General features: G+C 37.9%; 2 protein-coding genes across 4 annotated transcripts in view; one reads left to right on the plus strand and one right to left on the minus strand.

Moving 5' to 3' along the window:
* MARCHF1 (membrane associated ring-CH-type finger 1) overlaps window positions 1–9,915 on the plus strand; it is a 234,781-nt gene extending 224,866 nt beyond the window's left edge. For all 3 annotated transcript variants that reach the window (XM_054030754.1, XM_054030751.1, XM_054030753.1), the window contains 2 exons: window positions 3,588–3,735; window positions 8,439–9,915. In XM_054030754.1, the coding sequence (XP_053886729.1) occupies window positions 3,588–3,735; window positions 8,439–8,737 (447 nt within the window). In that variant the 3' untranslated portion in view covers window positions 8,738–9,915. The remainder of the gene's footprint in view (window positions 1–3,587; window positions 3,736–8,438) is intronic.
* An 8,521-nt stretch (window positions 9,916–18,436) lies between these two features.
* TMA16 (translation machinery associated 16 homolog) overlaps window positions 18,437–24,319 on the minus strand; it is a 49,547-nt gene continuing 43,664 nt past the window's right edge. Inside the window, exons 6-7 of the mRNA XM_054029957.1 lie at window positions 22,855–22,897; window positions 18,437–18,677 (exon numbers count right to left, since the gene is read on the minus strand). Coding sequence (XP_053885932.1) covers window positions 18,539–18,677; window positions 22,855–22,897 — 182 coding nt within the window. The 3' untranslated portion in view covers window positions 18,437–18,538. The remainder of the gene's footprint in view (window positions 18,678–22,854; window positions 22,898–24,319) is intronic.

Here is a 24,319-nt window from a genome sequence, read left to right on the forward strand (position 1 = left end):
TCCCAGGTAAAGCATTCAAAGTCAACATCAGTGATTTAAACTGAGGTGGAATCCTTTTGCCCCTTTCCCTTTTCTGAAATCCAAACAATTGAAGACTGTGTTTTCCTCAGAAATGCAAGCTTTAGTGGCAAGGCTTGAATGGAATTTTCATGATGAAAAGTCTGCAGGTCTAATATTGTGAGTTGTGATAATGCTACATTCTATATATCCTGACAACTGAATGCTGTTGTATACTATCTAAATTATCTGCAAGATACAAAGAACTGAGCACAATTTTTCTTCTTGTTATTGCCTCTGACTGGCTGTGGACAAATAATCTCATAGAAGCTTCTATCCTCAATATCACTGAATGCAGAGATGATATTCTCTGGGAAAACTGAAAAGACTAAATGCTTGACATGTACCTGGCAAGCAGACTGATAGCTTTGTTTCATTTCACATCACTTGTGAGATCTTTCAGCAATTCCAAAGTATTATGTAAGACTGCAAGATTTAATAAGAACAACTGTAATGAAACCAGCTATCCCAAGGCCTTGAATAGTGAATGCTCCAGAAACCTCACCGAGTCATCTATGGCAGCAGCCGTGAAACAAGCATACACACCTGGAAAATTCATCTAGACCACCTGTTGTAACCGTTAACTTGAAAATAATCCCTGAATATCTTGCATCTTGACTATTTTATCTGAATGTCAAGAAATGCACCCAACTCAAAGTGAATTGTGGGAGTCTGATTGTAGGTAGATTGCTATGAAAGACTGAAAATTGTTTGGTCCACCACACCATTTATAGGATTACCAACTGCGGGTAAAAGTAGTCATCTGAAACTGTGCCCAGCATTGAGGCAGTGACATTTTTCAACCTTAACCAATCAGGTACTATCACTGCAGAATGCACTACAGGCACCAATCAACATTTCACTATAAAGCCATATATTATTTAGATAGTCTAAAACAGCATTCTGGATTAAAGTTGCCGTAAGTTTTCAAAACGAAACAAAATCAAAGAATAATAAACTCTGGACTGGTGGATTCATCTGTTCGTAAGTGCAAATTTGTACATTACTATCAAATTGAACATGAAGTTGTATGAGAACGTGCATAAAATGAGGAAGGGAGGGTAGTCCTGGGGGGTGATTTTACCTCTGTATATGACCCTGGTGAGACTGTTACTGGAATCGTCTCCAGTTCTAATGTCCACACTTTAAATGCATGTTGGGAAAAATTGGAGAGGGTACAGAGAAGAGCCACAAGAATTATTCAAGGACGAATATGAACCTGAGTGAGTCACATATTAAGTTAGTATGTTTCACACCTTCTGTAACATTCTAGTGTTTCATAAACAGTTCATTGCGAACATGCTAGTCAGGGAGAAGCAATTTCAAAATGTGGCCTTTCTGTCTTAGCAATAAAATGTTCCATATACAGATTCTCATTGCAGTGTGATAAAGAGTGAATGAGCTTAGGTTAGTGCAGGAAAGATAAAGATATTAATCCAATAACTTGGTGTCAAACATTTTAACATTGAGATTTTCATGAAAAATTTGAATTTTGACTAAAAATAAAGTGGTATATTGGCAAATCTGTTCACCTATTTTCTTCAACCATCTCTAATTGAACTAGATATCTGATATGGGATTATGCAGTAGTGATTAACAGCTACTGCAATTAGCATGGAACCAGGTTAACTGCGGAGGAGACCCAAAGCCTTTGAACTTGATGGCTGTTAACAGACACTATTAGCCTAGATTGTTAGTTCTAGAGTTATTTAAACTAATAACTTAGGAGACCTAATGCAGACAGAAAATAGGAAAAGAAACTATTTTCTAAGTTAAATCAATTCTTGAAGGTTGGCACTAGCTGTTTTAACACCTATTATTTTTAACCAATATAAACCATGGCTATTTAGTTTTCTCTCTCTAGTGTAAGAGTCTGGGTTACTTCTTTCCTGTACCTCACACCATCCTGCTCTTTCCTCCACCTCCAGAGTATTCTGCTTTTAACTGTTGTTTTGTTACATCAACCCACTGAGATCACTGACGTGTAAAACTGTGGTATGAAGCCTTAAGAGTGAGGAACGCTTTTGTAACATCCTTTGACCTACCCACTAATACCCTAGCCTTCAGTCCCAAAGGTCTAGACTTACATTGTACCTATATATAGCACATTGTACCTATATATAGCACATTCCCCACAATCATAACTGTTTCTGCATTCAGAATTGCTTCACTTGGAAAGTGGTACTTTTGACACTTTTACTGAAGTTGTAGCATCATATAGGAATCACTATCTTGCAAAGGACACCAACATGACAATAAAAATGTGTGCCAGTCCCGACATGGGGTTAAACAGGAACTATTACTGGTATAACAATTGTCGTCTTGCATGAGCTGGAGAGAGAGAGAGAGCATGTATGTCTGTCAGAGAAAATTTCTGAGTCTTTACATTTCCTTTCCTGCTCATCTTACTCTATTTATTTTGCACTTCAGCTCTACCCCATGCCTCCCAAGTTGTGCACATATTGGCAGCTGAACCTACCCATTGCTTAGATACTTTGTGAAAGAGCTACAACTAGAAAAGTCTCATTAGCTCTACAGTTCAGTCATGTAGTAATATGACCATCAGAAAGGTGGCACTGTTGTACTATGTTTTCCACCTACTTTACTAATATCCATGAGGGTGACAGGTTTCAGAGTGGTAGCCCTGTTAGTCTGTATCAGCAAAAACAATCTTTTTATGTGATATATATATATATATATATACACACACACACACTGCTACTGTATTTTTCACTCCATGCATCTGATGAAGTGGGTTTTAAATCACGAAAACTTATGCCCAAATAAATTTGTTAGTCTCTAAGGTGCCACAAGGACTTCTCGTTGTTTTCATTCATGAGGGTGTGTCTGTGGATTTCAAAAGTATTCATCAAAGTTAGAGGCAATTTGTTTTTAAATACCCTATCCTTTTGTTTAAAAAGCATGTATTTTTTAGTAGAATGTGTTATGATTAAGAGGAAGAACTGTGGTAAAAACAAAAAAAAAATCTACACAGTATTAACAAAAGAAAAAGACAGAGTTTGAAGTCAGCTGAATTGCATGGGTGCAACTGAGGAGAGACTTTGGCCTATTGTATGAAATCTATCCAGAGTCTAACCCAGGATTAAGTGACAGGTTTTTGAGCAGCCAAGAACATTTGGAGTTCTGGAAGATGTGGATTTTTCTTCATAGCTCCAGGTTTGGGGTGCTTGTTGCAGTTAAAACTAATATTCACTTTTTGACTTCCCTATCATTGTTAATCTGCTATTGCTGCAGAAAGACAAGATTAGGCATAACTCATAGGCAGGTGGAAAAATATATGAGAGGTGAGACTCTTTCCACAGGATCTTACAGTCTTATGAATTGATGTAGATTTGTATGTACTGCATCAGATTAGTTTGTGATGCTTACAATGCTATCTTAGAGACATATGTTATAAGAAAAATATTTTGTAATTAACCCTTCTTTCTTGTTTCAGACAGGAACAACAGGAATGAAAAGGCGGCTTTCTTTACAAGCCCACTTAATTTCTAATTCTTTTCTGATTACAGTGGGAGAAACTACAGATGACAACAAGTGAAAGGAGGAAGATAGTCTGTTCAGTTACATTCCATATTATTGCTATTACCTGTGTTGTTTGGTCGTTGTATGTTTTAATAGATCGGACTGCTGAGGAAATTAAGCAAGGCAATGACAATGGTAAGTGACTTTATCTCCTTCATTGCTAACATAGTGAGGGAGACATTAGAAATGCAGATAGATAGTGAGGCACTTTTTATTTGTAAATATATAACAGTATTATAGGGAATTGGTTTGATGACAAAGCAAAGGACACCATTCAGTTTACAAACCTGTTTTTTGCTGCATATATTTTCTTTCCTGCAGTGCAAAGAGATCACAGTTCAATGCACCCATCACAACTACTAAACTATTCAGTTCATTCTACTTCAATAGGTGGACATTTTTTTTAAGCTACAATTAAAAATTGATGAGTGAAACTTAAAAAGTTCAGTGCAAGTTCAGTTCAGAGCATCCAAAAGATTTAAGCTGCCCATCTGACCTATTAAAACCTCGCTCTTCTACAAAACTAGGGTAGAAATCTTGCAACAGGCTTTCTTAGAAGATTTCAAGCAAGTTAACTTCCAGACCCAGCAGGAAACTCTGCATGAAATTCACCCTAGTGTAGAAAGTTCTGTGCAGCCCTTAATGTGGGAATTAAGTGTCACAGAGGTCCTTTCCTGCATTCTCAGCACACAGCTGGATTTCATCCTCTGACTGCAGCCTTTATTGTGATATTTCAGCACTTCCAGTTCTAGTGGGAACCCAGACATGCAAAGATTGAGAAAAATGAGGGAGAGGGAGGAGTTACTGGAACAGTTTAGAACAGGGGTAGTCTATTTTTGTCAAGGTCTACTTTTCTTCATCAAGGTATAGTCAAGGTCCAGGATCCAGAGAAAATAATAAATAAATAAAAAGATTTTGGGGTCCATTCAAAAGCATCTGGCAGTCCAGATTTGGCCCGTGGCCCACCTATTCACTATCCCTGATTTAGAACCTTAAAAAAAGTTTTGGTTATTATTTCAGTACTAGCAGTAGTAGTATAATAGTACAATCCCTTCCTGGCTGCTACAGGATTGTGGCCTTGGTGTGCCAGAGGGCATTTGAATGCAGGACTGGATTTACATAGCTGATTTGTTTTACAACAGACTACAGTGGATTAATGAACTAAGTAGATATTGCCAACATGCATATAGTATACTACTTTAGTAGAGTTGCAAATGCTATGCTGCTTTTAGTTACAAGAATCCATTAAGGTAAAAAATTAACACATGGGAGCAAATCCTGGCTATGGATACACCCCTGAGCACTCAGATTAGCACATTCAAAACCAGAATTTGATCCACATGTAGTAGCATTTATTTATTACTGCAGACAACTGCAAAGCTCCCATCCACTACAGTGATGGGACAGCAGGCCCACTCTTCTTCATATGGAAATTCAGAACTCTGATTTATTACCCAAAAAGTTGCACGCTAGCCAGGTAAAGTGGGAAGATGGGGGAAAATCCTAAAAAGTATTTTTCCCTATTTCTGCTTGGCATAATTACTCCAGGTCTGGTGAGATGACAGAAATATCTAATCAAACAAGCTAGTGTAAATCAGCATGGCTCCACTGCCTTCAGCAGAGCTACAGTGATTTACTGCAGCTGAGGCTATTGCCTGGTGTGTAACTTTTCAAAACTAACAGCACATCTCAACAACCATCACTAGTAAGTAGGATTTTCAGAAGCTCATAGGTCAGTGTGTGGAGTAGCTGTCATTGTCTTAATAAGGAGACCATCCCTGTCATTTGAGTAGGAGTCCAAATGACTTCATTGGAACATGTGCTAAAGTCACTTTGACTGTCAAAAGTGCCAACCTGAAAAAGTTAGCACTTTACCACAGATTTCCCTATCACGGAAATTGCTGTTATCAAATACCATTCTGTGATTATTTCAATAATTTCTCACTTACAAAGACTTTTCTAAGGCAAGCCAGTTGCATAAGCAGCAAAAACAGATGGTTCAACTAGGTCTGTCGATTAATCGCAGTTAACTCAAAAAAATTGTGATTAATCGCACTGTTAAACAATAGAATACCAATTGAAATGTATTTAATATTTTGGATGTTTTTCTACATTTTCAAATATTTCTATTACAACACAGAATACAAAATGTACAGTGCTTACTTTACTATTTCTTTCATTTATACAGTGCAAATATTTGTAATAAAAATAATTTTTCAATTCACCTCATACAAGTACTGTAGCCCAATCTCTTTATCATGAAAGTTGAACTTACAAATGTAGAATTATGTACAAAAAAAACTGCATTCAAAAATAAAACAATGTAAAACTTTAGCGCCTACAAGTCCACTCAGTCCTACTTCTTGTTCAGCCAATCACTAAGACAAACAAGTTTGTTTACATTTACAGGAGATACTGTTGACTGCTTCTTATTTACAGTGTCACCTGAAAGTGAGAACAGGTGTTCGCTTAGCGCTTTGGCATTGCAATTTGGCAAAAAAGGTACCAATGTGAGAGATCTAAAAATAGCTACAGCACTCTACCCAAGGTTTAAGAATCTGAAGTGCCATCCAAAATCTCAGAGGGACAAGGTGGGAACATCTTTTCAGAAGTTTTAAAAGAGCAACACTCAGATGCAGAAACTACAGAACCCAAACCACCAAAAAAGAAAATCAACCTTCTGCTGGTGGCAGCTGACTCATGATGATGAAAATGAAAATGTGTTAGTCTGCACTGCTTTGGATAGTTATCGATCAGAACATGTCATCAACATGGACGCATGTCCTCTGGAATGCTGGTTGAAGCATGAAGGGACATATCAATCTTCAGCGCATCTGGCACGTAAATATCTTTCGACGCTGGCTACAATAGTGCTATGAAAACGCCAGTTCTCACTTTCAGGTGACACTGTAAACAAGAAGCAGGCAATTGGCTGAAGTAGAACTGAATGGACTTGTAGGCTCTAAAGTTTTACATTTTTATTTTTGAGTGCAGTTTTTTTGTACATTATCATGAAAGTTGAACTTACCAATGTAGAATTGAGACTGCACTACAGTAGTTGTATTAGATGAATTGAAAAATACCATTTGTTTTTTACAGTGCAAATATTTGTAATAAAAATATAAAGGGAGTACTGTACACTTTGTATTCTGTTATAATTGAAATCAATATATTTGAAAATGTAGAAAACATCCAAAAATATTTAAATAAATGGTGTTTGATTAACAATGCGATTAATCACAGTTGTTTTAATCGCTTGACAGCCCTAGGTTAAACTCAAATTACTGCTCTAGTGGTTGCAACTAAGCCTGGCAGTTGACCACCCGTGGATTCTAATCATATGGCTGACACCATATCCTTCTTGGAGTGCCTCTCTCTAATGATGCCTAACAGTCACAAGCAAGTTGTTCAGTTTCTCTTTGCCTCAATTTTCCCATATGTAAAATCTAGATAACTGACATACCTATCAGCATTGCTGTGAAGCATAAATTATCCTGTTTCTAAAGCACCTTGATCATGATTTGCACTCTATATGTGCTAAGGATTTTTAAAGATCTTCTGTATGTGACTAATAAATTTATTTAAAGTAAAATATCTAGAAAGCAGCATTGATAGAGGCTTATGACATGCATTATCAAAACCACACATTTGCATATTATGTATTAACGCCAACACTGTCATCGTTAGATCTGATGCAGTAATGCACAACTGAGGTTTTCCCCCCCATTTTAGTCATACTGCTAAACATATGAAGAAGCAGCTGCAGTGATGTTAATTATCCTGTGATTATAAAGCTGTTCCCAGTATAGCAGTAATTGATTTTGTAAAGTTCTAAGACTAGTTCTAGGCTAAAGTGAATCATTACTCATATCATTACTGAGTTCAAATTCTCTGTTCTGTAGCTTTAGTGTCATCACCAATAGAGACTTTTCTACAATTACAGTAAGACCTTTCAAGAGTTTTTCCTGTTTTTAAATGGAGAGCAAAGGGTACAATGAGCAAAAACAATACCAGGAACTGTAAAGTTCTTATTTAACTAAGTAGGAAAATAGCAATGTATTGATTTAGAGAAGGGGAAAAAAAAACAAAAACTGTGGTACTGTTGATTTCTTCCCACTCATTTGCTACTGAACCAATGCTACAGCACCATACCAAGAGGACATCAATGAGGTATAAAATAGGGTGTGCCTGGTATATTTACAGACCATTAGGATGTAAAACTACAGCGCACCAAGTGGCCCTGTGGACCTTGCTACCACTCATTACGAAACTTTGTGCATGGTAGCAGAGTCCATGCAGGAACTTAGTGTGTAGCAGACCAGTACACTTTACATACCCTGGCTTGTGGCACACTTGAGTCTCCTTGTAGACCAGCCATCAAACTTCAAATGTGTTTAAAAAAAAAATATATTTCAGTAGTAGGGCTAAAGCCCAGTCATCTGGCCATTCCAGTTTAGATAATAACATTCTGCCTACTTAACATAGATACTATGGGCATGGGTACAATTAAGGGACGTATAACTGTCCTTACTAGAAACAACAGACATTTTTCTTTCTGTCATAGGACCTGCTACTGCACTCCTTGTTAAACCAAAAATCCCCTAATGTGCTAGATGTTTCTAGGATCAAGGGAACAGGTGCTGTCTTCTACCATAACAACAGCTGCACATCATGTGTGTGACTATATACATACAGTACAAACAGCATTAGAGAACCTTTGAAAAGAATAACATGTCAACCTTATGCAATACTGGAATGTATAGGCTACAGAAAAGACAAGAATCAGCAAGACATGATGAAATTATGATGATATTAATTGTAATTTGTTTGTTTGAAAGGTGTCCTTGAATGGCCATTTTGGACAAAACTGGTTGTGGTAGCAATTGGGTTCACTGGAGGCCTAGTCTTCATGTATGTACAGTGTAAAGTCTACATTCAGTTGTGGCGCAGATTGAAGGCTTACAATCGAGTGATCTTTGTTCAAAACTGCCCGGACACTGCCAAAAAACTGGAGAAGAATTCTTCATGCATTCAGAACTCTGAAATCAAGGATGCTGTGGTAGTGCCAGTATCACAGACAGGTACAAACTCTCAGCAATCAGCTGAAGAAATGACCTCTGAGGTCATGCCAGTTTGACAGAGGTGGCATTGTTTCTTCAATGACAGTGTGTGTGTGTGTTTTTTACACCACAGCTACTACAATCATGCATTTTAAATAAAAGAACAAAAAACCCTGACCAGGGAAATGGATACAGTGAAGCAACATGCATTACTTATGGAATGTGACCGTTTGTGAAATAGTTTCTCAGTCAGCCAGGTGTAGTGGAAATGTAGAAAGCACAACAGAGAACAATTCTCACAGACATGACAAAATGACCTTTTTAACTTGATGATCAGGAGGAATTGAAAACAGACTTGTTCTGTTACAGAAAACATCAACAACTTTCTATTTGTTACCACTAGGCATCTTATTCGCTAATCATCTTAAAAATACACTTCAAGGTGACACTACTAAAAAGTCATTTGCATTAAACTTAAATCAACAAAGTAAACAGACCTGCACCATGTCACTCTCTTTCTAAAGTAATCGTTGAATGGCTACAGTGGAGCCTGAATGTTTCGGCAGCCATGTGAGCTAAGGATGTGTGTTTGTTGTTTTTTTTTTTTTGCAAAATAAGCAATTTCAACAAGTAGTCTTCAAACTGCCTCAAACACTTCCTTGGTCCCATAAAATACAAGTATTATTTAGCGACAAGGCTAAAATTATTGGCTCTACATCTGGAACAACACTTTTAGTGCTGCTTATCTTAAAGACTTGTTAAGTGGTGAATTAACATGAACTCTCTGCCTATATATATAGAAAGGATATATAGAAAAGTTTTTCTCCAAAATGCAAAAAGACGAAGTATAATCAGAGGCATTACAGGTTGAAGTATGCAGTTCATTACAAAAGAATATGAAATGAATTTATACCCTCACACCCCTAGGAATGACAGTTAAAGTGTGGGGGGGCAGAGGTAGAATTTTTTAAGAGTTCATGCTTCAACAATTAAGGTATCACAAAAGAGCATACCTGGACCTATTAAAAGATGCCAGTATCGCCCTGTTCTGACTTGACTGGATAGTTCTCCTCTGTTCAGGATAAGACTGTGCGATTAGGGATTCAACAGTTCAGTTGTTAATTTTGTGTTTTGAGCATTTTCATGTAAAACTGAAGTGTGAATAACATTAAAGAGTGCAATAGATAAATAAATGTAGATAAAATGATGTCCAACAAAGGTGAGTTACATAAAGAATTTTGTGATTCACTTCCAATTGCTGTGGTGTTTATTATTGGGACAGGAGAGGGAAAGTGGCCAGAAGAAGTCTGAGTAAGTCTGGGGACTACAGTAAACTAAGGCCCTCTTTGATCTTGTGTTTAGGAAATTGGTGTGTGCATGTGAGGGGAGGATAGGAAATCAAACCAATCATTTTGTGGATGTAATGTATCAAGCAGAATCTACCCTGCAGAATGTAATTATCCTGGGTTTTCTAACCTTAAAGCATCATTAAATGGCAGTTGTCTTGCAAGTACTGTGCAATTGAGTCTTAGTTTCAGTTCAAAAGAAGATATACTTCAACTGAAATTGTCCCCTGAAGAGAATTTAGGGAAAGTGAAGTATTTAGTGTCTACTCAAAAGCCCACTGAACACAACTGTAATTCTCCCATTGACTACAGGGGCTAGAATTAGGCCTTTAATCCCTTACAGCATTATTGAGGCCCTTTCCTTTTAGTTTTTATTTAGTTAAACTGATAAATTTCCAGAAAATGTTAGTTACAAAAATTTGAAAAGATTGAAAATCTGCAGAAAAAAATTAAATTTGCACTTTTCTGAGTAAATATGGGGTAAATATCACTGCTCCTGTTTTTTTTTTTGTTAACTTTCAGAACGCCCCTACTCGTCCAAAAGGTAGTCAGATACAGTTTTTTATTTTCAGCCCATTTTAGTATGAAAAGTAATTCCCTAACTTTTATCCATGTTTTCTGTATAGCTGGAAATGTGTATGTAGTGGGCATGAGATTGACAATAGTACATAAGCCAGTATTCAAGTAATTCCCATACTTCTGACCTGGCTCCCTGCTCTGGAAGCAGAGATGGTAGCTTCACAAACTGAGCTGGCCAGGTTGGCAAAGCCCAGAAGTGGAAGAGACAGAGGCGGCAGCATAAGGAGAAGATGCCCTTGTCTCTTCCACTTCTTCCAAAATTCAGATGAAAAAAATCATTAGAAGCCTAATAACTTTTTTTTGTAAAACTCAGGAATGTTTCAGTTAAGGCCCTTCAGTTTTTCCCAGTTTAAGCACTGTTAAAATCCTCTCTCATCCCCTCTGTCAGTTACAGTTGACTTGATTGCTTTTAGAGAGACAAGGTAGGTGAAGTAATGTCTCTCTCATCAGCAGAAATTGGTCAATTATAAGATACGTTTTTAAGCTTACACAGAGCTCTTTCTTCTGGTCTGGGGTAGAGATTTAGCTATATACTCAAAGCCACATTTACCTAGTAGTATAAGATTTGTCTCCAGCAAAAAGATTATTTACACTGAGGTGTTAGGGATACAGGCTTGCATGAATAACTTCACATGAAAATGGGTCAAGAATGTAAGTACTGGACAACACTTCATCTTAAAACATCTGCCATCCTTGTCTATCAGAGAGTATAATGTTCTGTATGAACCCAATCAGTGTAGTCCACTTGAGGATTCTGTGCCACAAAAAACACGGTTTTTCACTGGCAAGTAGTAATTTAATGCTTTTCTTTTATGAAATGTTATTTTGAGAAGTTAAAGATCAGTAAAAACCTACATATACATAAGTAGCTAAACCACAGTGCCTAGGCCCAGTAATCAACTGCAGTCCTCATTCAGGCAAAACACCACTGACCTCAATGGAATTTGGACTGGCTAAGAACTGCAGGATCAGGCTGTGGGATGAACACTCATTGCGAGCTGCCCTTTTGTGGTTGTGGTCAGTCCCAGGTAGACTGCACTGATATGAAGTCAAATTCTGCCTCGTGCTTGAGCAACACTCCCTTTAACTTCAGTGGCAGTTTTGCTAGGATAACGATTGCAGAATTACTAGTGAGGAATTGTGGAACATAAACAAAATGCTTCTTTCCTGGTTTCTTAAAATTTGTTTCAATTTCCAGAACTAATGCTTTCAATTACTCATTTTAAAACAGTTAGTGACAATGCACCACTTACCTCTGTATTAGTCTGATGAGGATTTTTACCCAGTCCAATGGTACTATTTCACATAGCGCTATAGCTTGAAAGCAAATGTTTATTTTCCTGGTCTGTCCACAACAATACATTCCCCATCATTGGATCAAGCCCTTTTTTATATATCTGGACACTGCAGTGACACTTCATCTATGAAGAAAATATTTTACACCGTGTAATACTTGGAACTAAGAGTTATTACTTGTTTAACCCCATTCTCTTTTCCAAAAAAGGTTGTTTTTTGTGAGTGAATATGTACTGAAAGAAAGGGGCGGGAGCTTAAAGGAAACAAAATTAATATAACTGCTAATTGTTGTAGAACAAATTTGTATTTGTATTAAACAAATGACCCAAACCACTGCAGTTTTCCATATTTTATATGTATTTTTAAGTGGTAGAAATGATCTTACCACCATATAGTATATTTAAGTTTCCAAAAGAAAAACGATTTTGCTTTGTTAAAGCAAACATGCAAAATTTATGTTTGCTTTGTGACATTCCTTCAACAGGAAAAAACATTTTCACATCCCATTTTTCTCCACAGGCAGAACTCCACGCATAATTATAACTGAATTTGTTGGGAGGATTCCATCTTTCTGCCCCCTCCCCATTGTCTTAAGCTATGCACCCAGATTTTGGTTAAGTTTTTAAAGCCCCTTTGCACAGAATTCCAGCAAGCATGGGCCCCATCATTTTCATATGATAGACTTCTACAACTATGCTCTGGATAATCTATTTGAAACAAAGCAGTCTGACATTATCTAATGACATCTAAAGTGTTGGAGAAGGGGTGTTCACATTAAATGGTATCCATTGCCTCTAAGACCAATGGATTACAGTGCTCCTTGAGAGAACATCTAAGCCAGCTTTGCCAAAGTGTAAAGAAAATTTCATAGTTTAAACAGATCTACATGTTTAATAGAAGCAGTTCAGTCATTTTTATCTATTGTATACAAATACAGAGCTAAATTTATTTTAAAAGTAGGGAATTATGGGTAACCTGAAGTAATGTTTGACTAGTATCTGTCAAGGGTAACCTTTTAGCTCAAACACATTGGCCAATTTTTTTTTCTACCTTTTCAGGAAAAAAAAAAATTGTCCTTTGCTAAAGTTCGGGCAGCTAAACTAAGGCTTATGTTGGAACTTGGCTGCAACTTTAGAGATGATCAGAACTCCACCCTACCTTCCACAGCACTAGGTATTTCCTGATACACTTTCAACTTGATCGTAGGATTGTGCGGTTGATCACTTTGCCTGAGAATTCACATACCTTTTGGTAAGCTGTGTGCAGTACCTCTGGAGCAGCCTCTTCTATAGTTACACTGAGGAAATGGGAATTAAAACAGCATTTTTTTGTTTATTCCAATTGATGCTTTGAGTGCCGTTTGAAGCTCTTGGAGAAAGCAAAAACTAACTTACTACTCCTTCGAACTTGCCATATAGTTAAAATTCCTTAAGAGCTAGTACATAGTCTATAATTTGAAGAAATTAGGTTGTTCTTAAACAAATTTACACAGGAATTGTTGTAGCAAAGTGAGAGGTTCCTAAAGCCAGACATGCTGTCTGTAAGTCTCTCTTTAGTAACAAAATTAGGTGGGTTTCACTTGAACCAGTTCAGCAACCAATAAAAGCTCAGTGGCTCTCAGAGGCAAAACAGCTAGATACAGGAAACCCTGCAGTGAGCAACCCTGGGAATAAACCAGTCTGAGGGGAAGCTCGGGCAAGGTTTTATTGATAACTGTTAGCAATCTCACCTTGACATTTACTGCTTATCTTTCTAAAGCTGCAAAAGAAATAAGAATTTTGGAAAAGATCACATTACATGTATAGTAGGATAGGGAATAGCACGGTGACCCAGTCATTCTCAATGAGCATGTAGCTTCAAGAATATAAATCAGGGCTGACAGCATAACCGAGAGCTTCTTTTACCTCAACTGGAACAAGCCTATGTTTTTAGAGCAGTGAATGAGAGACCAGTATTTTAGTCCAGGCTCTCTATGTAAATATTGGTTTAGTAATTCTATTTGTTCATTTCTAACAATGAACTAGTTACAGAATGACACAGCTGTTCCATTTATGTAGAAAATTGGTCAGAGTATTTGAATTACAGGTAATTAAGAGTTACTCTGATTAACTATGGATTTTCTACTGAGTAGTTTTGTAAAGTTGTAAGCAGAGTTTTATTATATGCCTCATGACACTTTGCACAGGGTATTTTCATACCACTATACACAGATTTTTAAGATAACAGTTTAAGTGTAGGTGCTTAAAGTACAGTTCTACTCTGTGGAATAGCTTACTAAAATGGTATTATGAGGCTCCAAATTAGGAACCTTTTTTTAAAAAACCTACCTGAACATCTCCTTTATAGTGAGAGTCTACAGCTCCATTATAATGGGTCTTACTCATAGTTGCAGCTCCTTGGAGGCAGATATCAGGTCAGTCAAAGCAGGCTGGGAGAGGCCACATTCTTGAAGACCCAGTTAGCAAGCTCTACAAAGCAGCTCTAGAAGTAATTACTTTAAACCTTAATTCAGAGGTTATGAGGTAGAACAAAAATTTATATAAACTTTTCCTGATGGAGAATAACTTCAAATTCCACCCCAATTAGCGGTGGATATATATGTACATATGTGCCCGACAAAAAAAAAAAAATGGAGGAGAGGGCAACAGTTGAAGTTTCCCTCAGAACTATAACATTGTGGTGGGTGGGTTGGATCTGCTGACTTCCATGCTAGAAAAAAGGTGATTCCCAGTTAAGGCAAATTTTCCTATTCTTCACAGTGAAAGCCTGCAGATCCATTACAATGGGATATCCAAAAGCAGTGTGTCACCAGCATGGGAAACAAATGATGAGATACTGTCTTTTTTTTTAAAAATACATCAGTTACAGGGTGAATACTAGCATACAGGTCTCTTCCTCCAGTGGCAGAGGAGGCCTTCACATTTAATTTGTAAAACTTGGTGAAGATGTGAAAAAACATGACCAGGTGGCCTCTCCTCCATCTCCTTTTTGTATATTAGAGATGATCCTTCAGGAGGCTTCCATGCCTCTGAATGAATGAGTAGGAATGGGGGGTGGGAGGAAGAAAGGCCCCTATCTTTGAAAGCTTCTTAGATATACCAGTTTAGTCATCTACTAACTGATGCCATAGCAGCAGTTTCTTTTCCCCTGATTAGCCCCATGGGTGGATGCTCTTATTCCAGAATTAGCTTAATCCTCTGATTAAATTAATTCTGAATAAAGCACTCTTATTCGGGAATAAGTGTCCACACGTGGAATTAATGAGGCATCATTCATTTGCTTTAAATTCACATCCTATCTTATTTGAGCTATATTAATTTAAAGACCAGCCCTTACGCTAGTTTGAAGTTTTGTACACAACTTGTTTTCAGTCCCTCTAGCTAAAACAAAGACTCACTGTAACACTTAAAACTTTGCAGTTAAACACCATTAAAATCAATTACCTAAAACTAAATAAAAATCCTCAGGTATTTGGGTGAGGGGAAAAATCAAGCCACAGCATTCTGAAAAAGAGAACTTCTTTTGGATTTTCTAATTAAGAGTATGATAAAGTTTAGTTATGAACACAGAGCGCCTCCCATCTACAGTGGTTAACATTACAAAGTTTATAACTACTTTCTGCAAGTAACATTTCCACGGTATTTCCTATATTAAAGCAATCTATGTCTAAACATAGAAAAACACTGGAGTAATTAGACAGAAGTCAAAATTTTCATGTTAATGGCAGTCACTGTATATATTTTCGTTTAAAAGAGAATGTAAGTGCAACAGAACATCAAAGCATCCTTATAGCATTCGGAGAAGGAATAGCTCTTCAATCCAGCTGGCTGTAAAGCACAGTAATTGTCAGAAAGATTACTATAAAAATGACATCATGGGATTCTATATTCATTTTCTGTCTCAATAACATTCTCAACCTAGAAATTTAAAGTCAACATGAGTTTCTCTCTTCCATCATTACCATATAAAGATTCTGCAGTCAAAACTTACTCAACAAATTGATGATGTGCAAGACAGAATAAAATCCAGCTCATTTTTCTGTACTGACACTTGATAACAATTTGCCTTTGCCAGCATGAGTCAGATAGTCATCCTATCTGTTCCCTATGTAAGATCTTGCCATTTTTATAGTAATTTTTCTGCCTACATCAATATAAAAAATATTTTTCTCTTCATTAGCTGGAGAAGTTTTCATTTCCCTGTGTGACCTATATAATAGTCTAAAAAACTGAAGTCGATATGATAGCAAAAAGGAACACAGGGTACATGAGATTATAATTAAAAAATTGATTTCTATATCTCATTTTGCTTTTATTTTAAAATGCATAACATGAGCAGCGAGTATTACAAATTATTTCAAGACTGCTCAATTTTTGTCAAGTTAACTTTACAGATTATACATTTGCTTTATATATTGCCTTTTGTTTTAATGGAATTGTTCGTGGAAAGACTTAGACAGCTAATCTAATATTCTCCATGACTCCGAATAGCATACATTTTAAAAAAAATGTTTACACAAATGTCAGCTTAACACAGTGCTATTAAGGACACCACATCTTTTACAATGACAAACTAGCCTTTCAAGTCATTCCAGGAAGAATAAGGCTTACTGCCCCTTTTATTCATCCCATTAAAAGAAAATGCGGAAGAAAAAGGACTTCTGGCAGTGATTTTATCGCCACAGTGAAACATCGAGCTTGTCTACATATGGAAGTTACACCAATTCAACTAAAACTGGTTTTTAAACCAAAAAAACCCCAAACCTGCTCTGTGGACACAGGTCTATTGGTGATTTAGATCTGTGAGATGAGTTCAGGTTTTAGGCAAGCTAAGCAGATGAGACAGATTTAAATAGAGTTAAGAGCAATTATACATACATTGCACCAGTTTAACTAAATCAGTTATCACATCTCTAGTTAAATCAATGCAGGATGTGTAGAGCAGGCAATAAAATTTTAGCACGGACGAATGAGAATGCTCAGATGTTCAGCCTTAGGGAATGATGGATTAACTGAGCAAAAATGTGAAAGGCAGCCCTTGAGGAGACATCCCCTCCCTGAAGACGGTTCCTTCCCAGGTGCGCCTTGCTTCCCCTTATCCCTCCCTGCTAGCTCAAGGCTTCATTGGGGAAAGGATTTTAGGGTCTTCCACGCTCTGCCTCAAAGCCAGCCCTACTCCCTATGTAAATGTAAATGTGCTAGCAATGCTACAAATACTATCATTTACCTCTTACACATCACTTTTCATCTGTCAATCTCAAAGTGCTTTACAAGGGAAATAAGCCTCATCATCCTCATTTTATAGATAGGCAAACAGACACAGGGAAGTAACTTACCAGGGTCACCCAGTAGGCCAGTAGTAAAGCTGGGAAGAGAACCCAGGTGTCCTGAACCTCAGTCCAGTATTCTATTTACTAAGCCACACCAAATAACCAACAGTGTCTCAGCTTAGTGATCAACTCAGTCTTTGTAATGAAGGCAATAAAATCTCCTACATAAAATGGTTAACTGGCTACCCCTAGCATCAGAAAATGGTCAATTTAGGCACATAGCTTTTAGTGGCAGAAATACATTCTGCCTCTACAGCCCTAGAGTTAAAGGCTTTTCTTGAGTTCATGCAGTTGTAGATCTAGGAACCCTTCTGATGATCAAGTTATGGATATCCCTTATCACTAAATGGGACACTATGCTTCTAGGTTGACATACATTTCTTAGTTACACGGCAGGGCCTGCGCGCTTAAAGGACGTGGGTAGAGAAGGAAATTCTTCCTATTGTTCTCTCTTTTGCTTGTTCTCAAGTCTGACAAGGGCTTCCCTGAAAGATGGGTCCAAATTAGGCACAAAGGGTGGTGGAGGGTTGCTTTACAGGAGGCTCCAAAAGACCTTCCTCCAATTTTTGATGCTCCTTTTCAAGTGTGTTAACATGAGGCTGTATGAAAGCCTGCTTCTCTAAGCCATTACCTGAGCATCAGCCACCATCTGCAAATGCACAATTTGCTGAGGGCCTGGTTGCTGGCTCAGTAAAGAAAATCTGGAGATGGTGGCTATGGGGATAGATTTAAGTCACATATTTAGTACCATTTTATCTTAACTTAGAGGCCACAGGTAATGGACCAAGTTATGGGTAAAGGTAGTCTGCTGTATAACAGTATCTTACCTACTTATCAAAATTAAATGACATTTATGTTCTCATTATCATCATCCAATGAGTGGACACTACCAAGAAAATCCAGCCCCTCCTCCCCCCATGACATTTGCCAAAACAGGCGAGTCACAGCGAGTGCACTGTCCCACAGCCATTAGGCTAGAGATAACTATTCCCCACCAACCCATACCCAGGGGCTTGCACTCTCAAGAGAAGCTAGGATGGAAGAGGTAGGGGGAAAATGGAGATTTTCTGAAAGTTTTAGATTTTAAAGCCTTCATTCGTTTTTCTCTAAGTAAGCACCACACTGAATCTAACATGCTGCTTGCTGAAATTTCACTACATAACTTAAGGCCAGGGTGAAGCACAATCAACTAATCAAATATTCAACGAACCAAGTCTTCTCAAATATAATTTGAAAATACCAGCTTTATTCTTGCTTCCAGTGATAGTTCAAATAGGTTCCTGGTAGTCCCTTTCAGCTGTTTCACCTTTTGTACTGGCTGGTACTCATTAGTCTATGTCTTTTGCTGCATCTAATTCCTCTTCAGCTTCCCCATTTGCCACCTCTGTCCTACTGCAAACAGCATCTTTAGTAGAGACTTTTCTCATTTTAATGTTTGGCAGTTTCTTCAGATCGCCATCCCATTCTCTTAAAGAAAATAAGATATAATAGAAAATAATTAATGTTTAAAATTCAGAACCCAGAAAAATTAACTACTGTTGGTTACTGAAAAGGGTTTTCAGGTAGGTCAGGTAGAGGCATAAGTCTGGAACCAGAAAGGATTTGCTGCATTAGCCTTAGCCTGACATCAGTCCCAATGTGCTCTGTCCTCCTCAAACCTTTACTGGTTCATGCGTGCACAAGCAGGTGCCTACTACAAATGATACATCTTCCTCCCACTTGTTCTACACTCACCCTGAAATCTGTAAGGGGGGTACTTGTCAGCTGGGATAGCAGATCAGCAGGGGAATCTAAAAAAGAACCCCAAGCCAGCAACTATCCAACTGTGAGATAAGAAAGCAACAGGCAAGGAGAAGGTGTATATGATTAGCAGGAGTGGGGTGCTGGGTTAAAAATAAGCAGATGGGGATGCTCAGGAGAGGTCAGTGCTTAAAGGGTTAACAAACCTAGGACTGACTGTATAAGGGAAGATTAAAGTTTGTTAAAATGCATGCTACTGTATACCACACTAATTGCAGTGTGTTTACACATCTATACAGCATTGGGCTGAAACATGGTAAGAATTCAGCCAAAAAAGGTCTGGTCTGTATTTTGATAAGGTTCTTAGGGAAGTGATGTTAGCCATTTATAGCAGTGACATTCTTCCCTGACAGTCAGTACTTGCCCAGTGCCCCAGCATGTCATATGAGGGGACGCTGATGCTGTCTTTTTGATGAGGCATAAATCAAGAAACTTTTTTTAAAGAATAGCAGTGTTAATCCAGCTCCCCTGAGAAAATATTAAGTCAAGCAAGTCTGCCTTACTAACTTACACTAACAATTTTAAATCCCCCCTGCAGTTTCAATTAGATACAATGTTCTTCATTTCCTGTCCTGAACTTGTATACTGCTGCCGAGCGCAATTAAAACCGTTATGACTTTTCAACGCACATCTGGTTGCTTCCAGTGATGAATTAAGTGATTCACGTATCTATCTAGTTTGTAAAGTGCTTTAGGATTCTGTGGGATAAGAAACGCTGACAAAATGTAAGTTACATATATTACTCATTCTACTCCCACTGTCAATTTCTATTCTGTACCTTTCTGACTATGAACCAGTTGGTTTTAGATTTGACAGATTTAACTCCTTTTGTGCAACGTAATGAGTGCAGTTGGATCAACTTCCCCATTTGGGTGCTCACTGTGCAGAGCTAATATTCCACCTACTGGAAAACAGTAGTTCATTATGATCTATGAGAAATGTAAAAATGTTGTATGAGTGATTCCAAGGAGATACAATGCATGTGTAATTTAAATTCACGAACTGAATCTATTACTTTCAAAAGGCTTGAGGCTGCATAAAGGAGGAAGGACTCATTTAATAATCACATCAGGCCCAGGTTCAAAATTATAGCTGTTTGAGTATACTAAAGGCAGTTGGTGGATGATTTTTCTCAAGGGCAATAGCCTTTTTTTTTTTTTCCATGGCCAAATCTGCTGTGGTTCTAACAAGGTAATAAACCAGAAACCTTCTGTCAGAATTTTCATGGTACGGTAAGTCACTCTATACATTCCTGATCTCATGGCAGTTGGAGGTTTAGTGCCTTTAAATTTAACTCCTACCACACAGATGAAATCCTCCAAAGCCTTCTGCCTAATGGACAGAGCAGACTGAGCTGTGGTACTTAATCCACTGCACTGCTCAATTCTTAAGATTTCTTATAGTTATTCTTAGATAAATGTAGCTCTTGACTGTATAGTTTGCCTTAAGTCTGACTGGATTATTATTGCGGTTTTGCATTGCCATGGGAAAATGCTAGTTTATTATGCTGAATTTTTAAACAAACATTTAAAATGCTGAGCACCCGTAACTTGCTCTGAGTGAGAAGGACTTGAAGGTGCTCAGCAACTCTGAAAATCCATCCTTAAGGATTTCATTTTACAAATGGACACAGGAATTACCATATCAGATTGGACCACTGGTCCATCTAGTCCACCCTCCTGTATTCAGTATCAAAAGAAGGTCCAAGAAACTCCGATTATAAAATAGCATGTTGTGGAGAAAGAGGGATTTATGTGTGGTATTTTTTTTTTTTTATAAATATCATATGCCCTTAAGGCTGTCCGTAATATTCTCCTCCCTCAATGCACAGAGTTAAATCAATAGGATTGTTAAAGGAATCAAGCAGGAAGGCAAAACAATGACACAGATAAGAATCCTCGAGGAAATAACAGGGAAATTCTTCTTAGCCTGGATGGTAGGCTATAAACAGTTTACTCTCCCCCAGACTAGGCCTAGTATGAAAGGGGATCCTAAAAATCTTTAAAATGATGTCTTTGGGAGGAAGGGGAGGCTGCCCAGGGAGTGTCAGTGAGAGCTAAGAGACACACTGAAAGAGAACATGCTACGAGCAGGACAGTCTGGTTCTGTCTCTGGGGAGGAGTTAACTAGACTCAATTGAACTTACAAATTCTTGCAAAGAAAGATTAAGATGTAGGTATAGAAAAATAGATATCAGGACTCTGTTTTTCTGACCTTTTGTTCTGCAAGCTCTGTACCTTAGGATGAAAGAATAAATGATGTTTTGTTTTGAAGATGCTGTTTCTGTCACTGCACACTTATATTGTCACAAGCTCCAGAAGGGAAACTTTTACAGGTGCCAAACCCAGCAGAGCCTGTCACATTAACACAGTTAGGAAACAGGGTAGGTGGCTGCAGCACAGAGATCCAGTCCCAGAATGGTTGAACTGTATGCTTCCACCCAGAGCATGCCGTGGAAGCCAGGCTTGTCACCTAAGGGGTGCTCTCAAGAGGGACAAAAACCACAGTTTAACCTGTAACCATGACACCTGTCCATACAGAAAGTTTCTTTCCAGTCTCCATGACTTAGTGGCTGGCTAATGCTTAGAAACGTGTTATCCCTCAAAAAAAAAAAAAAAAAAAAATAGTTGCATCTCCTTTAATTAACTTTCTGAGCCAGTTCTCATCCATATAAATGTCTAATCATTTTACAATGTCTTCTAAGTTGTTGGCAGGAATGATATTTTATGGCTGTGCATTCCGTGGCTATGCAAATCTTGGAAATCACATTGAAAACTTAAAGGGAAGAATCAACAACTGCATCTGGTGTACACATGCAATACTACTGATTTTACTATATCTAGTTTGTATGAAGTATCAGAGGGGTAGCCGTGTTAGTCTGGATCTGTAAAAAGCGACCAAAAGTCCTGTGGCACTTTATAGACTAACAGACATATTGGAGCATAAGCTTCCGTGGGTGAATACCCACTTCGTCGGATGCATGTTTGTATGATGTACCCATCAGAAGATAAAACTGTGCCCTAACTCATATTGGTTACTTAAGGATATATCTAAACAATGCAATACTCAAACTATTACATGATAGGATGAGTGAGATGCAGATAACTATTTAGACTTTTTTTGGGGGGGGAGGGAGGAGAGTGTATGTGGCAGGTAGGAGTGGTGCTCGTCTATCTTCCCATTTACCATTAAACGTTGTGCCTTGAGCCTATATATTGGCCTGTCCTCCCGGTTAAGAACTGGATGTTGGTCTCTCTGGGGCCAGAAGAGTCTCCCAAAATGACATTCAAAGTATGTTTTCTTCTTCAGGAAAGGAACATGCTAACTCTATAGTGCACCCTACTGAGCCTTTGCTGATGCATGGAGAAAAGAATCAAGCTCAGCACCATAACTCTGATCCCCTGAATCTCTCAAAGGAGCATGCGCCAAGGTTATTTGCTATAAGAATTGATAAAATATAGACCGAGAATTTCCCACATTAAAAGTTTGTTTGAAAATATCTAAAAAAAGAAGCCACTGAAGTTATATGAACTCAATTCTAACAGTCTCAGCACTTTAAACCTTATAATATTTCAATAATTGATTGTTACTAGCTAGTAAGTTACAATTTTTAGGCTGCAGTAGCTAAGAAAAAAACTAGAACAGCAAAATATTGAGTACACTAATATGTCATCAGTTTCCTTTCAAACAAGAGAACACTGTCCTCCACCAACTGCTTCTTGTAGAATGCTGGGTTGGCTGGTTGGCTTTAAAAAAAAGGTGAGACATGCCATGCCATTTCAAGAGATGTCCAGTTGGGTGCATACAGAACACAAATAATTAAATACAACAAAAAGAAACTCACCTGAAAATATTAAGATGTTTGCCATTCACAATGTCAGGAATGTCTAAAAGTGAACAAAATTAAATAGTTAGATTACCAGCTATAAATTATCCATAGCAATTCTCATTTCAGAGCAAACATTAAACTAGGACTTCAAAGATGTATCAGGTATATGCTAGCTGAAGGACTGAACCCACAAGATCAGAGGTGGATACAGATCATACCAAGAATAGCGAGGTCCAAGGATAATAATCTAGCAGGAAGTCTACCTTTTCTCCCACAACTGCTAGGAAGGGGGAGGATGCTGGGATTTCTAACAAGGTGCTGTTCCTGAGCCCATTTTAGTAGGGCACGGGGGAGACACTCATCCAAGGTACTTTCAGCAACTAGAGGCAACTAAAAAGTTGATAAAGGAAGCTGCATTTTGTCTAAAAGTGTGTGTCAAAACCGGCAAAAGATTTAGGCCCTTAAAAGGAACCTGCAAGTGTTTACAGTGAGATTAGCAGCATAATTAAGTTATTTTTATTACAATTGTACCCTATAGTCCCCATTGTGCTATACAGATATACACACACACACACACACCCGAGAACTTACAGTTTAAACAGACAAACCAGTTAAACTATGGGAGAAGAGTCCCATTTCAAAACTGATTTGGGCACTTCGGCTCCTAAATTGCTAAATTTGTTTTGAATATAGGACTTGGACACTTTTAAAATGACTTTGAATCATAGAAATGTAGAACTGGAAGGGACCTCGAGAGGTCATCTAGTTCAACCCCTGCACTCATGGCAGGACTAACTAGACGATCCCTGACAGTGTGTGTCAAACCTGCTCTTAAAATCCACAATGATGGAGATTCCACAACCTCCCTAGGCAATTTATTCCAGTGCTTAACCACCCTGACAGTTAGGAAGTTTTTCCTAATGTCCAAGCTACACCACCCTTGCCACAATTTAAACCTACTGCTTCTTAACCTCTGATAGGACAAGGAAAACAGTTTTTCTCCCTCCTCTTTGTAACAAACTTTTATGTACTTGAAAACTATTATCATGCCCCCTCTCAGTCTTCTCTTCTCGAGACTAAACAAACCCATTTTTTTTTCCAATCTTCCAATCTTATTGGCCATGTTTTCTAGACCTTTAATCATTTTTGTTGCTCTTCTCTGGACTTCCTTCAATTTGTCCACACCTTTCCTAAAATGTGGTGCCCAGAACTGGACACAGTACTCCAGTTGAGGCCTAATCAGCGCAGAGTAGAGCAGAAGAATTACTTCTCATGTCTTGTTTACAACAATCCTGCTAATACAACCCAGAATGTTTGCTTTTCTTGCATCAGTGTTACACTCTTCACTCATATTTTGCTTGTGATCCACTATGACCCCCAGATCCCTTTCCGCAGTATTCCTTCCCAGAGAGTCATTTCCCATTTTGAATGTGTACAAACTGATTGTTCCTTCCTAATTGTAGTACTTTGCATTTGTCCT

The sequence above is a fragment of the Malaclemys terrapin genome, chromosome 5 (assembly GCF_027887155.1).
Source record: "Malaclemys terrapin pileata isolate rMalTer1 chromosome 5, rMalTer1.hap1, whole genome shotgun sequence".
NCBI lineage: Eukaryota > Metazoa > Chordata > Testudines > Emydidae > Malaclemys > Malaclemys terrapin.